Genomic DNA, 18,753 nt, shown 5'->3' with positions numbered 1-18,753 from the left:
TTACAGGAGAGAAAGAAGACACCCCATTAACAATATATTAAATACTTCCTTAAGCACTATCTTTAGCGCCAAATTTTCACAGCCTCTTTACGGGAACCACCATTAAAGGGGGAAAAACAAAGAGGAATAACTTACCTCTGGTTATTTAGAGCTAGATTTTGGAGGTCGAGAATAAGCCCAGAACTGGCTACTCTGCACTGCATCTATGCTGTTTCCCAAGAGATAATGGCCCACAGAAGGGAACTGAAAAACCACTCCTCAAAGTTACAAACTGGACTTGTTACTATCTTACTGTCTAAGAAATACTAGGTGGTACTAGCCACTGATCATACTAACACTTAAACCAGAGTGACAGGCCCACAGCTGCCCACTGATTGCATCTAAAAGTTGATTTACCTAGAAGTGCTAGGTGAGTGGTTCTGTCAGGTACAGGGATGATGTTAGAGGAGACTGTGCTGAGGACAGAGATCCTACACACGCTCTGGAATTCTTACTCAACTTCGGAGTGAACCTAAAACTGCCTGTGCTTTGAAATATTTATTCATGTTTTTAAAAAATTAAATAATCAGTAATTAACTTTGGGGGAAAGGCTTGTAACTGTTAAAAACATCTACTATAAGGCAGATGCAGAAAAACTATAGGGGCAAATTTAAACATACACGCATGCACACACACACACACACAAACAGGGACAGTTCACATGGAATGGCAACCACTGCAAGTCCATGTTACTATTACTTTCATTCCATCCTACCGTTTGCAGTGTACCTACCCCCTTTCTCCTGGGAAGCAGCAAACTTCTAAAGCTGGAGTCCACATTGTCCTCTACTCCCTGCCTGACAAAAAGGATCATTTCTGCTTTTGTTCAAGTCCTATCTAACCTATACTTCTCCAAGAAGCATAACAGGATTATAACACAATGGTAGATAAATAAATGTTGCTATGCCAATCTCATGCTAATGCTCATAGAACCTGTTTCTAGACTTTTAGTTGTGGTTAGTACACTCACAGAACAATTACCATGATAAGATAGAAGACAGCACAGCAAAGATTTTTGAACAACTTTATGAGTTAATGGGGCAGTAATAAAGGTGGAGATAGGATGAGTAGGAAATAATATTAAAAATCAGAAAGGCTGACTTATTATTACATACTGTTCTAACAAGGAACAATGAGTGTCTGAACAACTAAGTAACTGTGTAGACTAGTCACAGCAGAAAAATCAAAGTAGCCAATGCATGAATAGAAGTATTCATATCCATCTCTCTTTAAGTCCAGTATTCTAAAACAGTCACCCCATTCTCTGAACTCTTCTACCAATTCTATGCATATAACCTACTGAGTTGTTAGTATATATATCCCCATGCTATTCTTGAGGTATCTGTTTAGGGTATGTGTATGATCATCCCCCATGGATAATAATACACATGTATATTCATATCTTTTACATAAAAAATTATAGGATCTCACATAAATTATAAACATCCACTCTTCTATGTAAATCATTCTTATTTTATAATTAATATAAATGCTATAGTAATAGTTGCCTTATTGTAGGTTTCAGGCTATGACAAAAAAACATATATATATGTTCAGTATAAATGCAACTATATAAAGAATGTAGTCATGTGACAGGATGACTGTACATATAGGCATGTGCACATATGTTTCACTTTCTTACCTGGATCTTAAATCTGCATCATAAATTTCTTTGTATTTAGCTTCCATTTTTTCCAACACCTACTACAATGCTTAGGAACCCCTCACAAACCTTTCTTCATAGACTGCATTTACCATGGTTAGTGTGGTAGTTTGAATAAGAATGGCCCCATAGGCTGATATATTTCATACTTCAATGCTTGATTGTTAGGGAGTATTATTACTACTTGATAAGAATAAGTGGGATAAGAAAGTGGAGTATGTCAGCTCTTGTTGGAAAAAGTTTGTCACTGTGGCTTGGTTTTGGGATTTCAGATGCTGAATCTAGGTCGTGTGTGTGTGTGTGTGTGTGTGTGTGTGTGTGTGTTCCTGCTGGGTGCTGATCTAGATGTAGAGCTCCTCTTTAGCACAATATCTTCCTGGCATGATGACAAAGAACTAAGCCTCTGAATACGCAAGCTATACCCAATTAAACATTTTCCTCTGTAAGAGTTGCCATGGTCAAGGTTTCTCTTTACAGCAACAAAAACCCTAAGACAGTATCTATTTTTTTCACAAAAGGAAATGTCATTGCCTCAATTTTTTTTATTTAAATTATAATATATTTTCAAAGTATTTTTCTCTGAAAATTAAGCCTCATTAACCACAATGGGTTCCAAGTATTCTATGTGTCAATTTATAATGTTTAAACCACACTATCCAGAAGAATCCATGTAGTTTTTTCTTAACAGAGGCTGACCTTCCCCTTTTCTACCTGCCATACTTCAGAAGGCTTCAAAAATAATAAGTGAAAGGACAACCACAGTGACCACCATAAAAGACTAGCATCCTGCTTAACCATGACTGGATTCAGGGTGGCCTTATCAATCTACTTATAATTTCCACTTCAATGGCAGTGCATTCTTTAGTTTTAGTATTATTTTTAGAAGCTTGACAGCAAATATTGGGAAATTATATTGGAAAAAGATTACCAATTCACTAAAATTTGTTAGCTAAGAACTTTGCAGATGTAGAACATAAACCTGCATGCTATACACAGTTTTGTAGACTGTCTTCCAGAAAATTGCTATTCTAGAGAAGTTCAATGACCTACCTTGAAGTTCTCCACTTCGACTGTAGAGCTCCCTTCTCTGTTCTCGCAGATAGGCACTCATGCTGATAGCATGGGAGGAGGATTCGAACCTAAAACACAACATACAATACCACATGGTTAAGCCACATAGGTGACATCTATCCACATGCTCCCAAAATATCCTATTCTATTCTGGTCTAACATTTCCTGGTGTATAGAAATGACAACACTTTGGCTATACCATGTAAAGGCCAGGGAGAGCTGCCAAACCTTGTTTATAAACAATGCCCTGGCTAGTGTTCCTCTACAATAGTATTTGGATATTGTCCTTATTGTTAAGAATAATTCTGACATACATCCACTTAAAGTTGCCTATAGATCATTATCATCATTGTTGTGTCATCATCTGCCAACATGTCTTCATATACAGCAAAAGTGTATCCTACAAAGTCATTCTAATTATGCTATTCCCCAAATCAAAACCCACCACTGACAGGTTGCTACCTCAGCAAACACACTGGCTATTCAGAGCATTTCTCTTCTTGACTATCAGAGTTAAACTACTAGTGCACATAAGATTCTACAAATGAACAGTGCTATCAAGGCAGCAAGGTATCACTGGTCTCTCTATAAATGTTCTTAAAAGACTTTCCAAATGGCTGCTAGTTTTTGGCCTAACAACAGCATCATTTAAATATCCTCCAGGAACAGGTTATAAAGGTCAAAAACATGGAAAATAGATTTACAGTAAAGAATGGGTCTTAAAAGCTAAAATAAGAAACACAAAACAAATCAGTCACATAGAATACTTTATAGGTATGAATAAAACCAAGTAAAATTATGACTATATCAAGTAGCAACTCCTTTGATGAGTAACAGATTCCATTTCAAATCTGATATTTTCAAAGCCAGAATCAGAAGCTGACAAAAGAAGAACTCTTCTAAGAATGTTGCCTCTAAAGGTCAACAGCATCAGGACAGAGCTGCAGAATCCATGGGGTCAGTAACTGGCAACAAAAAGGCAGCATCATTTTCTTAATCATGTCACTTTTATCCAGTCCTTGACAAGGAAGATGAATACCAAGATGAGTAGCAGCGTGTGAAGGAAACACTTCAGTTACTTGATGTGCTCTCTGTACCCCACCAAGAACTGAGAGGCATAAAGAGCCAGAAGGAAGGCAATGTGTGCAGTACTTCAAAAGTGCCACCTGCCAGTCAAGTGCAGAAAAGAAGCCACTGACCTCCAAAAGCATGCTGACAGCTATTGATCAGGAAAGGCAAAGGATAAAACAAAGTCTCAAGCAAAGAATAAAAAAATATACTTTATACAATAAAAGAGAACTTAAAAACAATTAACCTTGGCTAAGGGCAATTAAGAGGGTAATAAATCCCTCCACAGCTTCAATAGGAACATATTACAGCTCTCCACAATCTGAAAACTTTCTGACTTGATAGACTTTCTACTCATGAATTCTCTTCATGATTATACCAAGTCATAGACTGAGATAATTTTATAGTAAAAGAGGCATGAGAGATTCTTCAGTCTTACCTCCTTATTTTAAAGCCAAAGGCATTGAGGCATGCTCAAACATAAGAGCTACTCAAGCCTGTATGGCTCATTAACAGTGGAACCAAGTTAAAACTGAGCAGAATTGTCCCAATTATGGGACACTGATGAGTTTTATTACTCCCCAGTAATAAACAATTATTTAAATTAACTTGGGTTGTTTTGGTTTTGTTTTGTTTTTTTGTTTTTTTGTTTTTTTAGAAATTAGGGGCTTTGTTTTCCCCATACTCTTATCTCACAGTTTACCCAATGCTAAATGACTGAAAGTGATTGCATGGTCTGGGGTGAAGACTGTGATGGCTTAAAGCACGGCATGTGAAAACCCTGAAGACTGCTTTGTCTAATAAGCTTAGAAGGGCTTACTGCTTAGATTTTATTGTCAAAATGACCAAAACCTGGGGAAAGAGGACATTAACGAAGAACACCCTTGATCAGATGAGCCTGTGGCGCATTGTTTTTTAGTTCCAATTGCTGTAGGAGGGCCGACACCACTATGGGTGTCACTATCCCAAGGCAAGTAGGCCTGCATTGTATTAAAAAGTTGGCTGAGAAACTGAGAAGTGTAGAGAAATTTTAATGCACCAACATGGCTGGTCTGATCAAATCCAAAGCCTTCTAGGTCTGTGTGATCTGGCTAGAAGATAGAAATGTCTTTAATGCTCATCTTTAATCCCAAACAATGAAGCTAAAGTTAGTAGGGGGAAAAAAAAAACATTTTTGAAAGTAACATCTAATTGAGAGGCAGACAAAGTGACAAATCAGAGCAAGATTTGACCGAATAGGATAGGCCCAACTCTCATGAAAAGAGAGAGGAAAGAGAAGCTACTTGACAGAGCAGTGCAGAGAGAGAGAAAGAGAAAGAGAAAGAGAAAGAGAAAGAGAAAGAGAAAGAGAAAGAGAAAGAGAGAGAGAGAGAGAGAGAGAGACAGAGACAGAGACAGAGACAGAGACAGAGAAGGCAGTTTTACCAGGCTATTTTACAGAGACAGGCTGTAAAGAGAACAAACTAGATATATGCAAAGACACAGCCAGAGAATAAGAATCAAGAAGATTAGAACAGATTGCTAGAGTTAGTTTGAGGCCAAGTAGAGCAATTCAGTCAGAAGCTGAGAGAAGCCAATTTGAGTCAGTCAGTTGGAGAGGCATTTGAGCCAGAATAGTTGACTTGAACCAGCCAGCCAGAGTTCAGAAAAAGGATGAGGATATTGAGCAGTAAGTCTCAGAGACTGAAAACATTCTAGGCCTAAATTAGATTGTACAGACTCTAGAAGCTTCCAGGACTAGACCTATGTTAGCAGACAGAGGCAGTAAGCCTTGGAGAAGACAATTATTTACATCAGGCAAATAAAAGATATGTTTACATCTGATACTCAGAATAGTTGGATGAAAAGCCCAATGTGATTAGAGAAGAAGAAAGCTCATCAACATTACAGAAGGCAGAAGACAGCTGACAGAAAAGTGACAGAGGACAGGAGACATCTGATAAAAAGCTGCATAGGACAAATTTGCCTGGAAACATTTCCAGAATAAGCATCAATTCTCTGAGTTCAGTAGGATGCCCAGAGAGACTCGGGAAGCGGTGGAATCATCAAACCCAGGAAAAGGAACAACACAGGAGCCTCTAAGACATCAAATCACAGTAAGGTACTCCAAAAGACAAGATTAATTGCACAGACAGACTTCCCCTGCATTAAGAAATGGAAAACTCAGCCAGACACTCAGGAAGCAGAAGCAAGTGGATCTCTAGGAGTTGGAGGCCAGTATGGTCTACAAAACTGAGTCCAGGAAAGCTAGGGCTATACAGAGAAAAAACAAAAAAGAAGAAAAAAAAAAAAAAGGGAAGGGGACTCCATTTAAGATACCTTGAGAGCAATAATAAGTGCTGAGAGGATAGAAACATAACTTGAAAGCCATTGCAGTACTTACTGCAACTGTGACTGCCATAGTAACCTACACACACACTTTCAGTTGCAATCTTTATATATTTCCTCTCAAAAAAGGGTTGGAAAAAATAACTGTACACCAAGAAAAATTAACTATGATCATACAATGGCTTGACAGACAAAATACAGAGGAAGGAGGAGAACAGGAAATGTTTAATTGTGAACCTATGGTACTTAATGAAATTAATGATCAAATTAGATAGCCTACTGAACTTACAGCACCAGCTCTTAATGAAATTGAGGAAAGGCAACCACCCCTACTGGCTTTCCCAGTTACCAAGGAAGAAATGCCAGAAAATGGTAGAAATTCAAAAGGAAACACCTAACATGTAATCCTGTTAAAATACAAGATCTTAAACATTTTAAAGAATGAATACTAACTTATGGAATGTATTCACTGTATGTGATACAAATGTTAAATGCCTGGGCTACAGGAAACAGCATTATTCCCCCAAACTGGAAAGACTTAAGAAGGAGATATACTAGAAGCTGGTTCTCAATTAGTAAGGCTGGTGACATGGTGGTGAGAAGAAACTGTAATTATGAAAATTCATAATAGGTCTAAAGGTGTTGATATCATGAAAGATCAATTGCTAGGTGAAGGTCAATTTCCAGATTTCAGACAGCAGCTAAAATTTGATGACTTTATTATTATACAATGTACTTTAGTAGCTTTAAGAGCCTGGGATAAAGTGGAGGAATAAGGGAAAACCTCTACGTCATTCACAAAGATTAGACAAAGCCCCAGAGAAACTTTTACTGACTACTTAATTAGGTTAACATCTGCTTTAAACAAGGCAGTATCAGATCTAAATATAAAACAAATACTAACTGAAACTTTAGCTGTTGAAAATGTAAATGCAGAATAGAAAAGAGTTCTTGAACGTTTTTAATTCTTTATTAATTATACTTTATTCACTTTGTATCCCCCCTGTGGTTACCTCCCTCCTCCCATCCCAATCCCTCCTTCCTCTACCCTCAGCATGCATGCCCCTCCCAAAAGTCCACTGAGAGGGGAGGTCTTCTTTTCCTTCCTTCTGATCCTAGTCAATTAGGTCTCATCAGGAGTGGCTGCATTGTCTGCTTCTGTAGCCTGGTAATGATGCTTCCCCCTCAGGGGGATGGAACCCACTGGGACACTGAACTGCCATGGGCTACATCTGTGCAGGGGTTCTAGGTTATCTCCATTCATGGTACTTGGTTGGAGTATCAGTCTCCAGAAAGACCCCCATTGCTCAGATTTTTTGGTTCTGTTGCTCTCCTTGTGGAGTTCCTGTCCTCTCCAGATCTTACTGTTTCCCACTTCTTTCATAAGATTCCCTGCACTCTGCCCAAAGTTGCCCATAAGTCTCATCTGAAAGCCTCTACCCTGCAGACTATCAAAGCAGATGCTGAGACTTACGGCCAACTGTTGGGCAGAGTGCATGGAATCTTATGAAAGAAGTAGGAAATAGTAAGATCTGGAGAGGACAGAAACTCCACAAGGAGAACAACAGAACCAGAAAATTTGAACACAGTGGTCTTTCAGAGTCTCATGCTCCAACCAAGTACCATGCATGGAGATAACCTAGAACCCCTGCACAGATGTAACCAATGGGAGTTCAGTGCCCAAGTGGGTTCCATAGTAATGGGGACAGGGACTGCCTCTGACATGAACTGATTGGCCTGCTCTTTGATCACCTCACCCTGATGGGGAAGCAGTCTTACCAGGCCACAGAGGAAGACAGTGCAGCTACTCATGATGAGCTCTGATAGACTGGGATCAGAAGGAAGGACTTGGGGAGGGGCATGCATGGAGAAGGGGGAGGGAAGGTGGGATTAGGAGGGGAGGAGAGAGGGGGTTTATGGGGGAATACAAAGTGAATAATGTGTAATTAATAAAAGTTAAAATAAAAAATATTTTTAAAAAGTTACTTTTCCACAGAGGGAAAGGGCAAATGAGTAAGCAGTGCTATCCTTTCCCTCCACACACAGTGCTTGTTTTAGTTCCTGCCCTGACTTCCTCAATAATGGTATGAACTAGAAATCTAAGCCACATAAGGCCTTTTCTTCCCAGCTTCCTTTTGGTCTTAGTGTTTATCACAGAAAGAAAAACTATATAGGGCAAAGGTGAAGTGTAGCCTTCAAAGAAGAGAGGAATAGGAAGTGAAGAAGAGAGAGAGAGACAGGCTGAGTGACATAAGAAAGCCACAGTAATATGCACCCAAAACAGGAGTATAAGCCTGAAGAGAGAGAATGGCACTGAAATGACTTGGGTGGGGGGAAGGGGTTGAAGTCATATTGCTCCAAAAATATAATTTATAATCGAGTTCAAAGATAAAAAAATTTTCAAAAGTTAAACGCTAAATAAAAACATGAAAAAATAAAATATATACAATGTACATATTTCTTTTCACCTTTTTTTTTTTGCAAATAAAATTGTGTGGTGGTTTACAATGATCATCATTCAAATTTAGGGAAGAAAACAGCATATGGATATGCTTAAGCTCAAAGGCCATGAGCACAGAGGACCTTCACTAGTGTAGTTTAGGTGTTACTTTTAATATCCTTTTTGCAGCAACTCTGAAAAAAAGAAAAACTGTCTCTGCAAGCTACTGTGATTTGTCAGTTGTGTTAAAGCTTTTTACTTTCAACCAGCTGGAGGCATGAACTAGATTACAGAATGAGAGACTTCTCTCGTCTTGTCTATATCCTTTCACTACTCCTTGCTGGCTACAATGATTTACATGATTTACTTAATTTCTCTCAAACATCAGTTTATGTTTTTGAGGATGTACATATTTATAGTCCTTAGTAAAGAAAAACGGTTAGGTATTACTACTAGAGTTGCTGAAATTTTGTTAATGCCAAATGAAATTGCTTAATTGGAATCATTTTGATAAACTTTCCTTGTGTAGAATTCTGCACACAGAAAACATTCAATCAGCACTATCAGTATGATCAGTGTCAGTCTTATAAACTATTAACTGTCACCTAAAAACGTATATTCTGAGCACATGGTGTGGAAGAGTTTACTAAACTGGTAATTAAGAAAAAATTTAAAAGGTCTCTGTTGCTCCTTTATTAAACATCTAACCACATAAAGCCCAATTGTGCTTAGCTAGGGAGAGCTGCATAACTGTATTTAAAAGGTTATTTCTTAGCACTTGAGGATTTTCCAAACATATTTTATTTTCTTTCATTTCATATAAAACTCTCCAGAAATACCAGGAAAGTTCTTACGTTCCTTGATTTTATATAATACAGGCTTTGCAAATGTAATCAGAGTTATAGATAGTCCAATAGCCATCCCAAAACTTAACCTGACTGAAGGCAATAGGAACCAAAATAAACTATGTCCACTTCTAACAAATTGTTCCATGGCAGTTTCAGCTAGTAAATGCGTGCTGTGGAGCTGGCTCACAGCTTACTATTTCTCTGTGATACATACTTGAAAAGAGAATTCTTTGGCCTTTGTGGTTTCTTCTTGGCAAAAAAGGCTGCAAACTCTCGTCCGGTACTGGCATAGCTTAGTTGAGCTGATGGTTCTGATGCAGTACGTGTGTTCTTCATATCCAAGTACTCAGTCAACAGCATCTGTGCAATCAGGTGAGCAGTTGAATTTAAACATGTGCTAACTTCAAGGATATTCTAAAACCTCATCTCAGACTTCCAGAATATATTAACCTGGATCTTCTTCCTTCTAGTTGAGATATGAGAAAAATCTTTATTACAGCTCTACAATCATATATTTGTTATCAATACACAAGGAACAGGATGCTGAAAGCCTCATAGCATGTCAGGTCACCTGCTGAGGGAATTAGTCAAAACTCTTGTTTACTCAGCACTAAATCCTCATTATTCCAAAGTATGCAGAGTCAGTGGCAATGGCCTAATATTTACTCAGTACTTACCGTGCTCTAGACAAAGTACTGATCTATTAGATGTATGGAGCTGTGGGTTCAGAGAGGTTTGAGAGCTACAAAGTAGTCTATGGTGGCTAATGCCAGAGTCGATACTGACCTTTCATTCTGCCAGAATTGCAGCTAGGCATGCTGGCAAACCTATCAAGAAAAGACCTAGGAAAAGGGGCTAAGAAGTACAGTGCTGCCGACCTCTAAAGACTTACTAGAATTGCTGTTCAACTTGAAATGAGGTGATTAACCACTTTTAACAGATATTCCTTGTAAGATCAACTCACCTGAGAGCCACAAAAATTGAAGCCCATGCTAAGATCAATTATGGTTACCAGAATTCTAAACACATTCATAACAAAATACAAATCTGGAACAGAAAGCACAATGTTTCCTAAGAATACCTATTAATGCTAAAGCAGTTAAACTCAAAACAACCAGCCACACGTCACAGAAATGCTTTCAGAGACTGAAGGTCTTAGTCTCACTAGTAACAAACTGAACATTAAACTCTATTTTAAATATCATCATTGCAAAGCAATTCTTAGGCATATGAGCATTATTGATTAAGTTTGAAGGTGATTTAGTCTCTACCATAAGCAAACACACACCACTAGGTACTTAAACACAAGAAAAATTTTAAACATTAGCTTTTTTTTTTTTTTTTGAATCTCAAATCTATTAAGTCTGAATTTGAAGAAGCAGAATTAGGACTGGGTCTTAGAATTGCAAGTGGCCTAATTTCAACCTGGTTCTAAATCCTGTGTTCGTGGCCAGAAGGCTCCACAGTGCTGTATATTCAAACTTTTTTTTTTCCAAAACAGTATTACAGGTAGAAATGCCTTCTGTATAATAAAAATTGTAAGAGAAAACCACAAAATAGTGCAAGAGAATGGGAAAATGTTTTTATTTACTTACAAGAGCAGTGGGTTATTATTATCCATCAAGTTCATAAAGCAATAAAGTAACAAATATCATTTCTAATGAACATCACTCATCTAGTATCAGGGAGACACTGAACTGAATCTCTACTAACAGCTCAATGGAGGAACTTGATCAAGCTGTACATTCTGATAGCTGCTGGCAAGACATTCAACTATCTGATCAAAAGAAAACTAGAAAACTCAAAAATAATTTCAAAGTGATATAGCATAGAACGGATTTTTACCAACTCACTGTGTCCAGTGTTGGTCTTAACAACACAACAGAGAGAGGCTCCAGCTAAAATAAACCAAACAATTCCTGTAAGGCATTGCTTAATGTCACAGGATTCAATTACTGGCCTTGCACAATAAATCACTGAGCAGGCAAGGCATAACTAAGAAGTAGGCCCCAAACCCAGGTATCTTTAAGATCAGTGTTCTTTCTCTCCACATCAGTAACATCCCTGAGTTATTGCCATGCAGCACTGTTCATGGGCTATTTCTCTTCACCAGTTTATCTCTATCTACAAATAGATCCTACTTCCATCTTCTCAACAAAATTTACCTTTGGTTATTATGTGATATCTGTAATCTTTAATTCCTTTTTGTCTTTAGGTTCCAAAGTTCTAAAAGTAGCCTTCACATCTACTGTCTCCTTTTCCATAATGTGGTTTAATGCTGGTGTCTCTCACAAAGTGTACTCCCACATGTGTGAGTGAACACTTTACATAACTTAGTCACATTTCAATAACAAAATCAAATTTGGTAAAATGTGAATTATTTTCAGATACAAGCAGCTATTCCCTTCAGTTTTAAGTGCAGGATTGCTTTAATAATTTTTAATTATAATTAAATCAGTTCCAATATTCCCTTTTCTCCTCCAACAGTTCCTTTGTACTTCTAAATAGCAACAACAACAAAAAAATTGATTTAGAGGTCAAAAACAAATGCCAAAGTTTATGGATGTTTTACATTTAACTTGTAAGGCTTTAATGTATCAAAATAAAGGTAAGAAAAACAAAGACACAGCTGGAAAGAACTTTGAAATCTATGTATCTTTAAATGATACCTTGATTCACCATATTTTTGAGGACCTGCAGTGCTGAGTGGCTCTCTCCACAATGCAAGAATGTATACAGCTTTAAAGAATATAAAAATTGAAGCGAGGGCAGGCAGTACTGCTATTGCACTCTTACATTAGCATTTGCTATGGTGTTAGTTAGAAATCCCTTGATGTAAATGCAGCAGTAGATATTACTCAGCTATTAAAAACAATGAAATCATGAAATTTTCAAGCAAATGGTTGGGAAAATATGCCTTTCTATGTGTAGGGAAAAATAGAAATGCATAAATTCATACATTTTCTGAGATACTACTAATATCATCCTGAATGAAATTCTTACTAACCACTTAATCTTATTTATTTAACATATTACCTACAGAAATTTTGTAGCTATGCATGCATAGTTTTCTAAAACTACCTATGGAATTTGTAGGCTTAGAATTAACATGACTCTGCAAACAAGAAAAAGATGACTTTTTTTTTTTTTTACAATGTATTCATCATATATCCCTATTGAAGCCCCCTCCCTCAACTCCTTCCAGTCCCATCTCCTCTCCTCTTTCCCACTACTCCTTTTCCTAGTCTGCTGAAAAGGGGGAGTTTTCCTCCTCTGCCATCTGCCCATAGCTTATTGAGTCTCATAGGGACTGCCTGGATCCTCTTCCTCTGTGGCCTGCCAAGGCCCCATCTCTAGGGACAAATGATCAAAGAGCAGGTGAATTCATGACAGAGGCAGCCACTGCTCCACTTACTCAGGAACCCACAAGGAGACTGAGCTGCCTATCAGCTACATCTGAGTAGGGGGTCTAGGTCCTCTCCATGCATGGTCCTTGGTTGGTGTGTCAGTCTCTGCAGGACCACATGGACTCAGATTTTTTAGTTTTGTGGGGCTCCTGTCTCCTCTGGATCATTCTATCTGACCACCTCCCTTCTTCCATAAGATTCCCAGTGCTCTGCCCAAGGTTTAACTATGTGTCTCAGCATCTGCTTTGATCCCCTGTTGGGTGGAACCTTTCAGAAGACCTCTATGGTAGGCTCCCATCCTGTTCCCTCTCTATGAACCCAAGTATTTCACTCCAATAAAAACCTGGAGTTTCTCCAAGGCTTTTTCCTGCAGAAGTTTGTTTTCTTCCCTTTGTGCTTTGTTTTCTTGGTTTCATTTTTATGGGCTTTTTTAGCCATCTCTGAGTTCAAGCCAAAGCTTTTCTTTGTAACTATGATCCCTAACACAGCACCATAAACAGTGTAGCTGCTTGCTAGTAGGTTAACTAAATTGAAAGTAATACAACCTAAAGGGCATCTCCTCACTGTTGTTCCACATTCACAGATGAGCTCCCTAGGATAGAGCTACAGCACCCATGGTGAAGCGTCAGGTTTTCTCAGGTACATTAATTTACTCACATCATGGAAGTAGCATTTATTAAATTTCTGCTCCAATGCGATAAGTGCTACCGTAATGACCCCAAATAGTTAATGCATCTTGGAAAATAGCCAAATTGCTCTCTGGAGACAGTTTATTCAATTAAGTGCCTAAGACCCGGTATTTTCAATTAGCAGTTTAGTTACTAAAGACTCTTTCATATTGGTTATCTGTAACATGTGACTATTGACACATATTAAAAAATCACTTATAAGTCATTCAAAATGAGATCTCAGAAATAACAGGTACAGAACCAGATTCAATAACACTCACTTGTATCTATAGAATGCTAGGATTCTATTCGGGTTTGAAAGGAATGTTAAGACTGGGAGGTAATGCAGTTTGAAAGCACTAAGGATAAAGTACCTGGATACAGAGATAAATAAAAGAGTCCACAAGGAAAACCTCAATTGGCTATTGTCCCTAACTAGGAAGGTTTTAATAAGTACCTAAGTTCTGCTCCTGTAAGAACCAGTCAGCTCCCACCCTGTGCACAAAACCTTTTAAGTACTTTCAGGATTGCCAGCAACTATCACAAATGCGTTTCCAGACCTGGCAATATATATACAACTGGATATTTTACTCTTACTTATCACTTAACCTCCTTACATTACTTGATGAAAAAGTACTTTGCTTAAAAGCCTGTATTATCACAATTTTATAAAAGCTCAAATATTTTAAAATTCTTTGTAATTAAAACACAATTAAGAACACTCACTCTGGACTTTTATAGGTTTACATTTTCAAGAAAGATTCTATTTCTAACATAAAATTTAACATCTACATTAGGTTTATGATTCTTGCATACTGTTTCTACTAAGAAGTTATATGTTAATTCAGAACACAAAACTAAATTATTTTATTTATATGTTTCAAATGAAGTTGATAATAAATTGAAAGGTTAATCAAATGAGATACATTGATGATATAAATTAGTTTATAGTAAGTACAGAAACTCTAGGGTCAAAATGGAGAACTGATAATTCTGATGCAAAAATTTAATTACTTTAGATTTGTTTTCTCATCTAACTGTATTTTGTTTGAATACTTCTCTGTTGTATTATGATCTCTTACTCAAAAACAATTTGTGATCATAAAAATTTCACAATACAGAAATAATATAAAGGTTCAAATACTCTTTAACTGTAGTTATATGCAATATGTATTGCTAATTTAGCACTCTTATATTTGGCATCATTATTTTACTTATCATCTCTAAATACAAAAAAAGCAGTGCCCCCCCCAAATACACACACATTAAGTACCTTATTAATTATATGCATTCAACAAAGAAAACACAGTTCTGTTACTGATGTAGTAAAAACAAACTGTGCTTCATAGACAGCATATGACCAAATATAACCCTTTCCTACCTGAATTATTTCCCGCCCAACCTGTATATATCACCGTATATCTAATCTATAAATTAATTACGTGTGCCTGTACCGGCCATATTTTCTCCCTCCTGCATCTATAACTCAAGAACAATAGCTGAAATATGTGAGTTTTGAAAATAGCTATATACCTGAATTATTTTTCTAATAATGTATTCAGCGGTGAAATGGTATAAACTCAATAAAGGAGGAGGATGAATGTGGTCGCACATAATCTGAGACTATATGTCTGTAACCAGGGCTGGAGAATACTACATGAAAGAGGGGCTGTGCCTAACACACTTCTGTAGAGCACCACACATTCCACCTAGTTAGCCTTGGCACTGTGCTCCCACTTGTGACAAGCTCATGCTAGAAAGCAAGTCAGAGAGAAGTAAAAGATAGCAAACTATTTAAATAGCAACCATGTTAACTAGGAGCATTACAGTACAATTCATGTACCTCATGTTCTCTGCTAATTGCTTAAGAAATCCTGCTATAGAGAAGACAGCAACAGTAGCCAGATCCTAGTTTTCTTTAAATGCCAGCTCTTAATAATAAACCCCAAAAAGGTCTTAATTGCATTTACCAGGAGCTCATGAACTTTAAAAGTTGTTAATCAGATTTCCATGTAAATGGAATAACGATTAAAGGTTAAGTACACGATTCTGAAATTTCAGAAGTTGAGAATATATTGCCCTTCATTGGGGGAGGGAGGAATAACAGCCTTGACAAGAACTAAACATCTTAATTAAACATTCAAAACTACCATGCTTATTTTGGTATGAAGTTCTATTTCCAAATGTCAAAGTTAATCATGCACTTGACTAAAACGTGGAATATTCTCTCTGCCAGAGAAGAAACACTGGAGTATTCTTTTCTGTGATGACATCTGCAGGTCTAATGTCCTGCAGATTTTTCTAATGTCCTCTTGCACCTGATTACCACCTATGCCACAAAGAACCTGAGAATCACAGGGAAATGCCATCTTCAGAAAGATCTTAATTGGTCTCCATCAGAGAAGTAATCCAAAACCACAGATTTCCAATCACTTCTGTTTCATATTTATGTGGCTTGGGAGAAGCATGAGGCAGTTCCCCATAAATTTACTGTATCACTGTCCTTGGAGTGACATGTTGACAAATGAACATGACATCTCCGCAAGCTCCAATAGGAATTTATGATTCCTAAAAAGGATATATTTGATCAGTTATAACGCCATCACAGTTGAAAGCAAAACCAGGTCACACAATTTCTGAGGACCTATGTTCTGCAGTTGGGAGGAACTGAATCCTAACCCTAGGCCAGATGTTCATACCATCTCTAATACTTCCTCTCTCCAGTTCTCCAGCTGAAGAAGATAAAACTGCAGATACAATAATGAGATGGGAAGATTTTGCTCCAGACAAAATAACTACAGGACTCGAACAATCAAAAACATTTGCATTATACTATCTAGCCAAGAAAAATAAACGTTACTTAATCTAGGTAAACATTTACTAGGGGAAAAAAGTCTCAGAAACACTATTGTCTCTAACTATACCTCAAATTCTCCCCATGCATTCCTAAAAGTTTGAGAAAAAAATCTGTGTTTTCTCAACACAAACTACCTATAACACTGTTTTGTTAAGTTTCAGAGAAATTTCTAAATTGCACAGTACTGCATGGTTATTTAAGGGCAATGTTATATAGTTAGGAAGGGATCTAAAAACAAGAACTACTGGGGAAGGGAATAATTCGTAGATGACTGCTGGTTTGGAAAATGCCTCTACTAGACTAGCCTTTGAGATGAAATTCACTGACAGAAGGGTCCCAATCAGTGTGAGCACTATGCAGGGCAAGGGTGCTGTGGGCTGCCACATTAGTCCTTATTAAATAAAACCTTTTTGAAACAACAGCAACCAAAATGGTCTGGATCAGAGTTGGGAGATTAGCCTGCAGCAGAATTTCTCAGTAGAAAAGTATTAGATTCTCCTTATTTGAGTATAAAGGATAAAGGCTTTTCATAATACTTTATCTTCTCTTCCCTTCTCTTGTTCTTCTCTCTTCTTCCTTTATACAACACCACCAACTGCATGCAGGGAAATCGGATTTACCCAACAAAATAGATAATCAGGATAGGTTTTCAAAAAAGAAAAGGAGAAAGAAGCAGGGGACGTGAATTTTCTAGAAACTGATCTTTGAAAAAATAAAACGACCTGTTATTAATCAGTCATCACTACAATAGGTACAATAGGAGTCTTATGAGACTGGCAAGTTGCTGTCTCTCCAAGTCAAGCTAGTTCACTCAAAAGACCCTTACTAATTTTCTTTCATTTCCCTCTAAGTCAATCTTACTCGTTTTTCCTTGACCCAACACAAATGTCAATCTTTTACTAGTATTTCTGTCCACTCTGCAACATATACGCAGGATACACATGGTAGTGTACTAGGTAATGAGCACACACAAATGAAGTTCTCAAAGTTCTGCAGGGTCTTCTATTCCAAGAAACTATGACATTTTGTTTCTCTGTTCACTTACACAAATAATCATAGAATAACACATCTGAAGTATCACCCTATCAGCAGATCCCAGACATTGCCTTGGTTCTCATCTCTCTTCTCTATTTTCTATGGCCTACTCCTATAATATTATTTATTAGCAGAACAGTATTCATGGATATTTTCTGTGAAGTAGGCACTTTCATCTGTCATATATATGCTTTGGTGGGGTCGACTCAGATCCACAAACCACCTATTATAAACTTCATCCTGGGCTCTAAGCTATCTAAGCTATATGAACTTGGAAAGGCTCATCTAGCATTCCGTTCAAAATGAATATCCACACTTTTTAAAGAAAGCTGGTGGAGCCTCATTCATACAGTCACTTAGTTTTCTGACACACCTACAGAGATTCCAAAATACAGGTTCGAGTTTATACTTACTAACAGGTCTGCCAAAGTAGTTCATGTGAAGTTCCTCTCTCTGATGATGTGATCATATGAAGGTAAACTCTGAGTTTATACTCCAGAAGGCAAAAGTTTATCAGACCTGAGAGTAACATCCTTCCATACTATATAGATACAATTATTGGCTAAACTGTTGGCCTGGATACAACCATTTTTTCTTCTGTACATATTAAAAAAGAATGTAAAACATTTTTCACTATATATTGGCTCCAGCAGAACCTGGTGACCCATTTAAAAATGATGATTATTCTGTAATTCAGTTTTAATAACATATAAACAGAAGTTAGACAAAACAGAGCTGCAGTCAGTTTCCACTTCCTTTACATTTACTTTTTACTGATAAAAATATATTTGAATAAGGGCCCGTGGATGAAGACAGAATGTTCCTCTATTCATTATAGAATATATAACCCAAGGATATTCTGGCTTAGACCAAGACAGAAAGGAAACAGACCAGCCACATAATTTATTTCTTATAATGTATATTCTCAGAGGCTGCATCTATTAAAATCAATAATTCCCAAATTAATAAAAATTATCAGCTTATGATTTTGTATGTGAGGGTCAAGCTAACAGCCAAAACCCTTTATTTTGCATAAACTTGTTACTTTTCTTGTTTGACACATCACTACCACTACAGACAGATCATCTGATTTTGAAGTCAATTAGAGTGGTTTAAGTCTGTAAGCCTGCAGTTTTGTAGATCTCACATGCAGGGGTAAAGCTGGAGTCAATACCTGTCTATTCAGACAAGCACTAACTCAGCCACAGCCAGGAGTAACAACTCACTTCTACACCTACCACTCTAACTTTCAGATTCCTCAGCTCCAGGACACCTCTCAAAGTAGCCCAGAACTCAGTGCAAGAAACGAGGTTCTATGAGCAGAAATTT

At 37.3% G+C, this 18,753-nt stretch overlaps 1 protein-coding gene across 2 annotated transcripts in view; it reads right to left on the bottom strand.

The window, feature by feature from the left end:
* Positions 1 to 18,753, bottom strand: part of Exoc4 (exocyst complex component 4) — an 824,181-nt gene that overhangs the window by 578,874 nt on the left and 226,554 nt on the right. For both annotated transcript variants that reach the window (XM_055602012.1, XM_055602013.1), the window contains exons 8-9: positions 9,672 to 9,817; positions 2,753 to 2,841 (exon numbers count right to left, since the gene is read on the bottom strand). In XM_055602012.1, coding sequence (XP_055457987.1) covers positions 2,753 to 2,841; positions 9,672 to 9,817 — 235 coding nt within the window. The remainder of the gene's footprint in view (positions 1 to 2,752; positions 2,842 to 9,671; positions 9,818 to 18,753) is intronic.

The sequence above is a fragment of the Psammomys obesus genome, unplaced genomic scaffold (assembly GCF_907164565.1).
Source record: "Psammomys obesus unplaced genomic scaffold, mPsaObe1.curated_primary_1811, whole genome shotgun sequence".
Lineage (NCBI taxonomy): Eukaryota > Metazoa > Chordata > Mammalia > Rodentia > Muridae > Psammomys > Psammomys obesus.
This window is presented reverse-complemented; position numbering and strand designations above follow the sequence as displayed.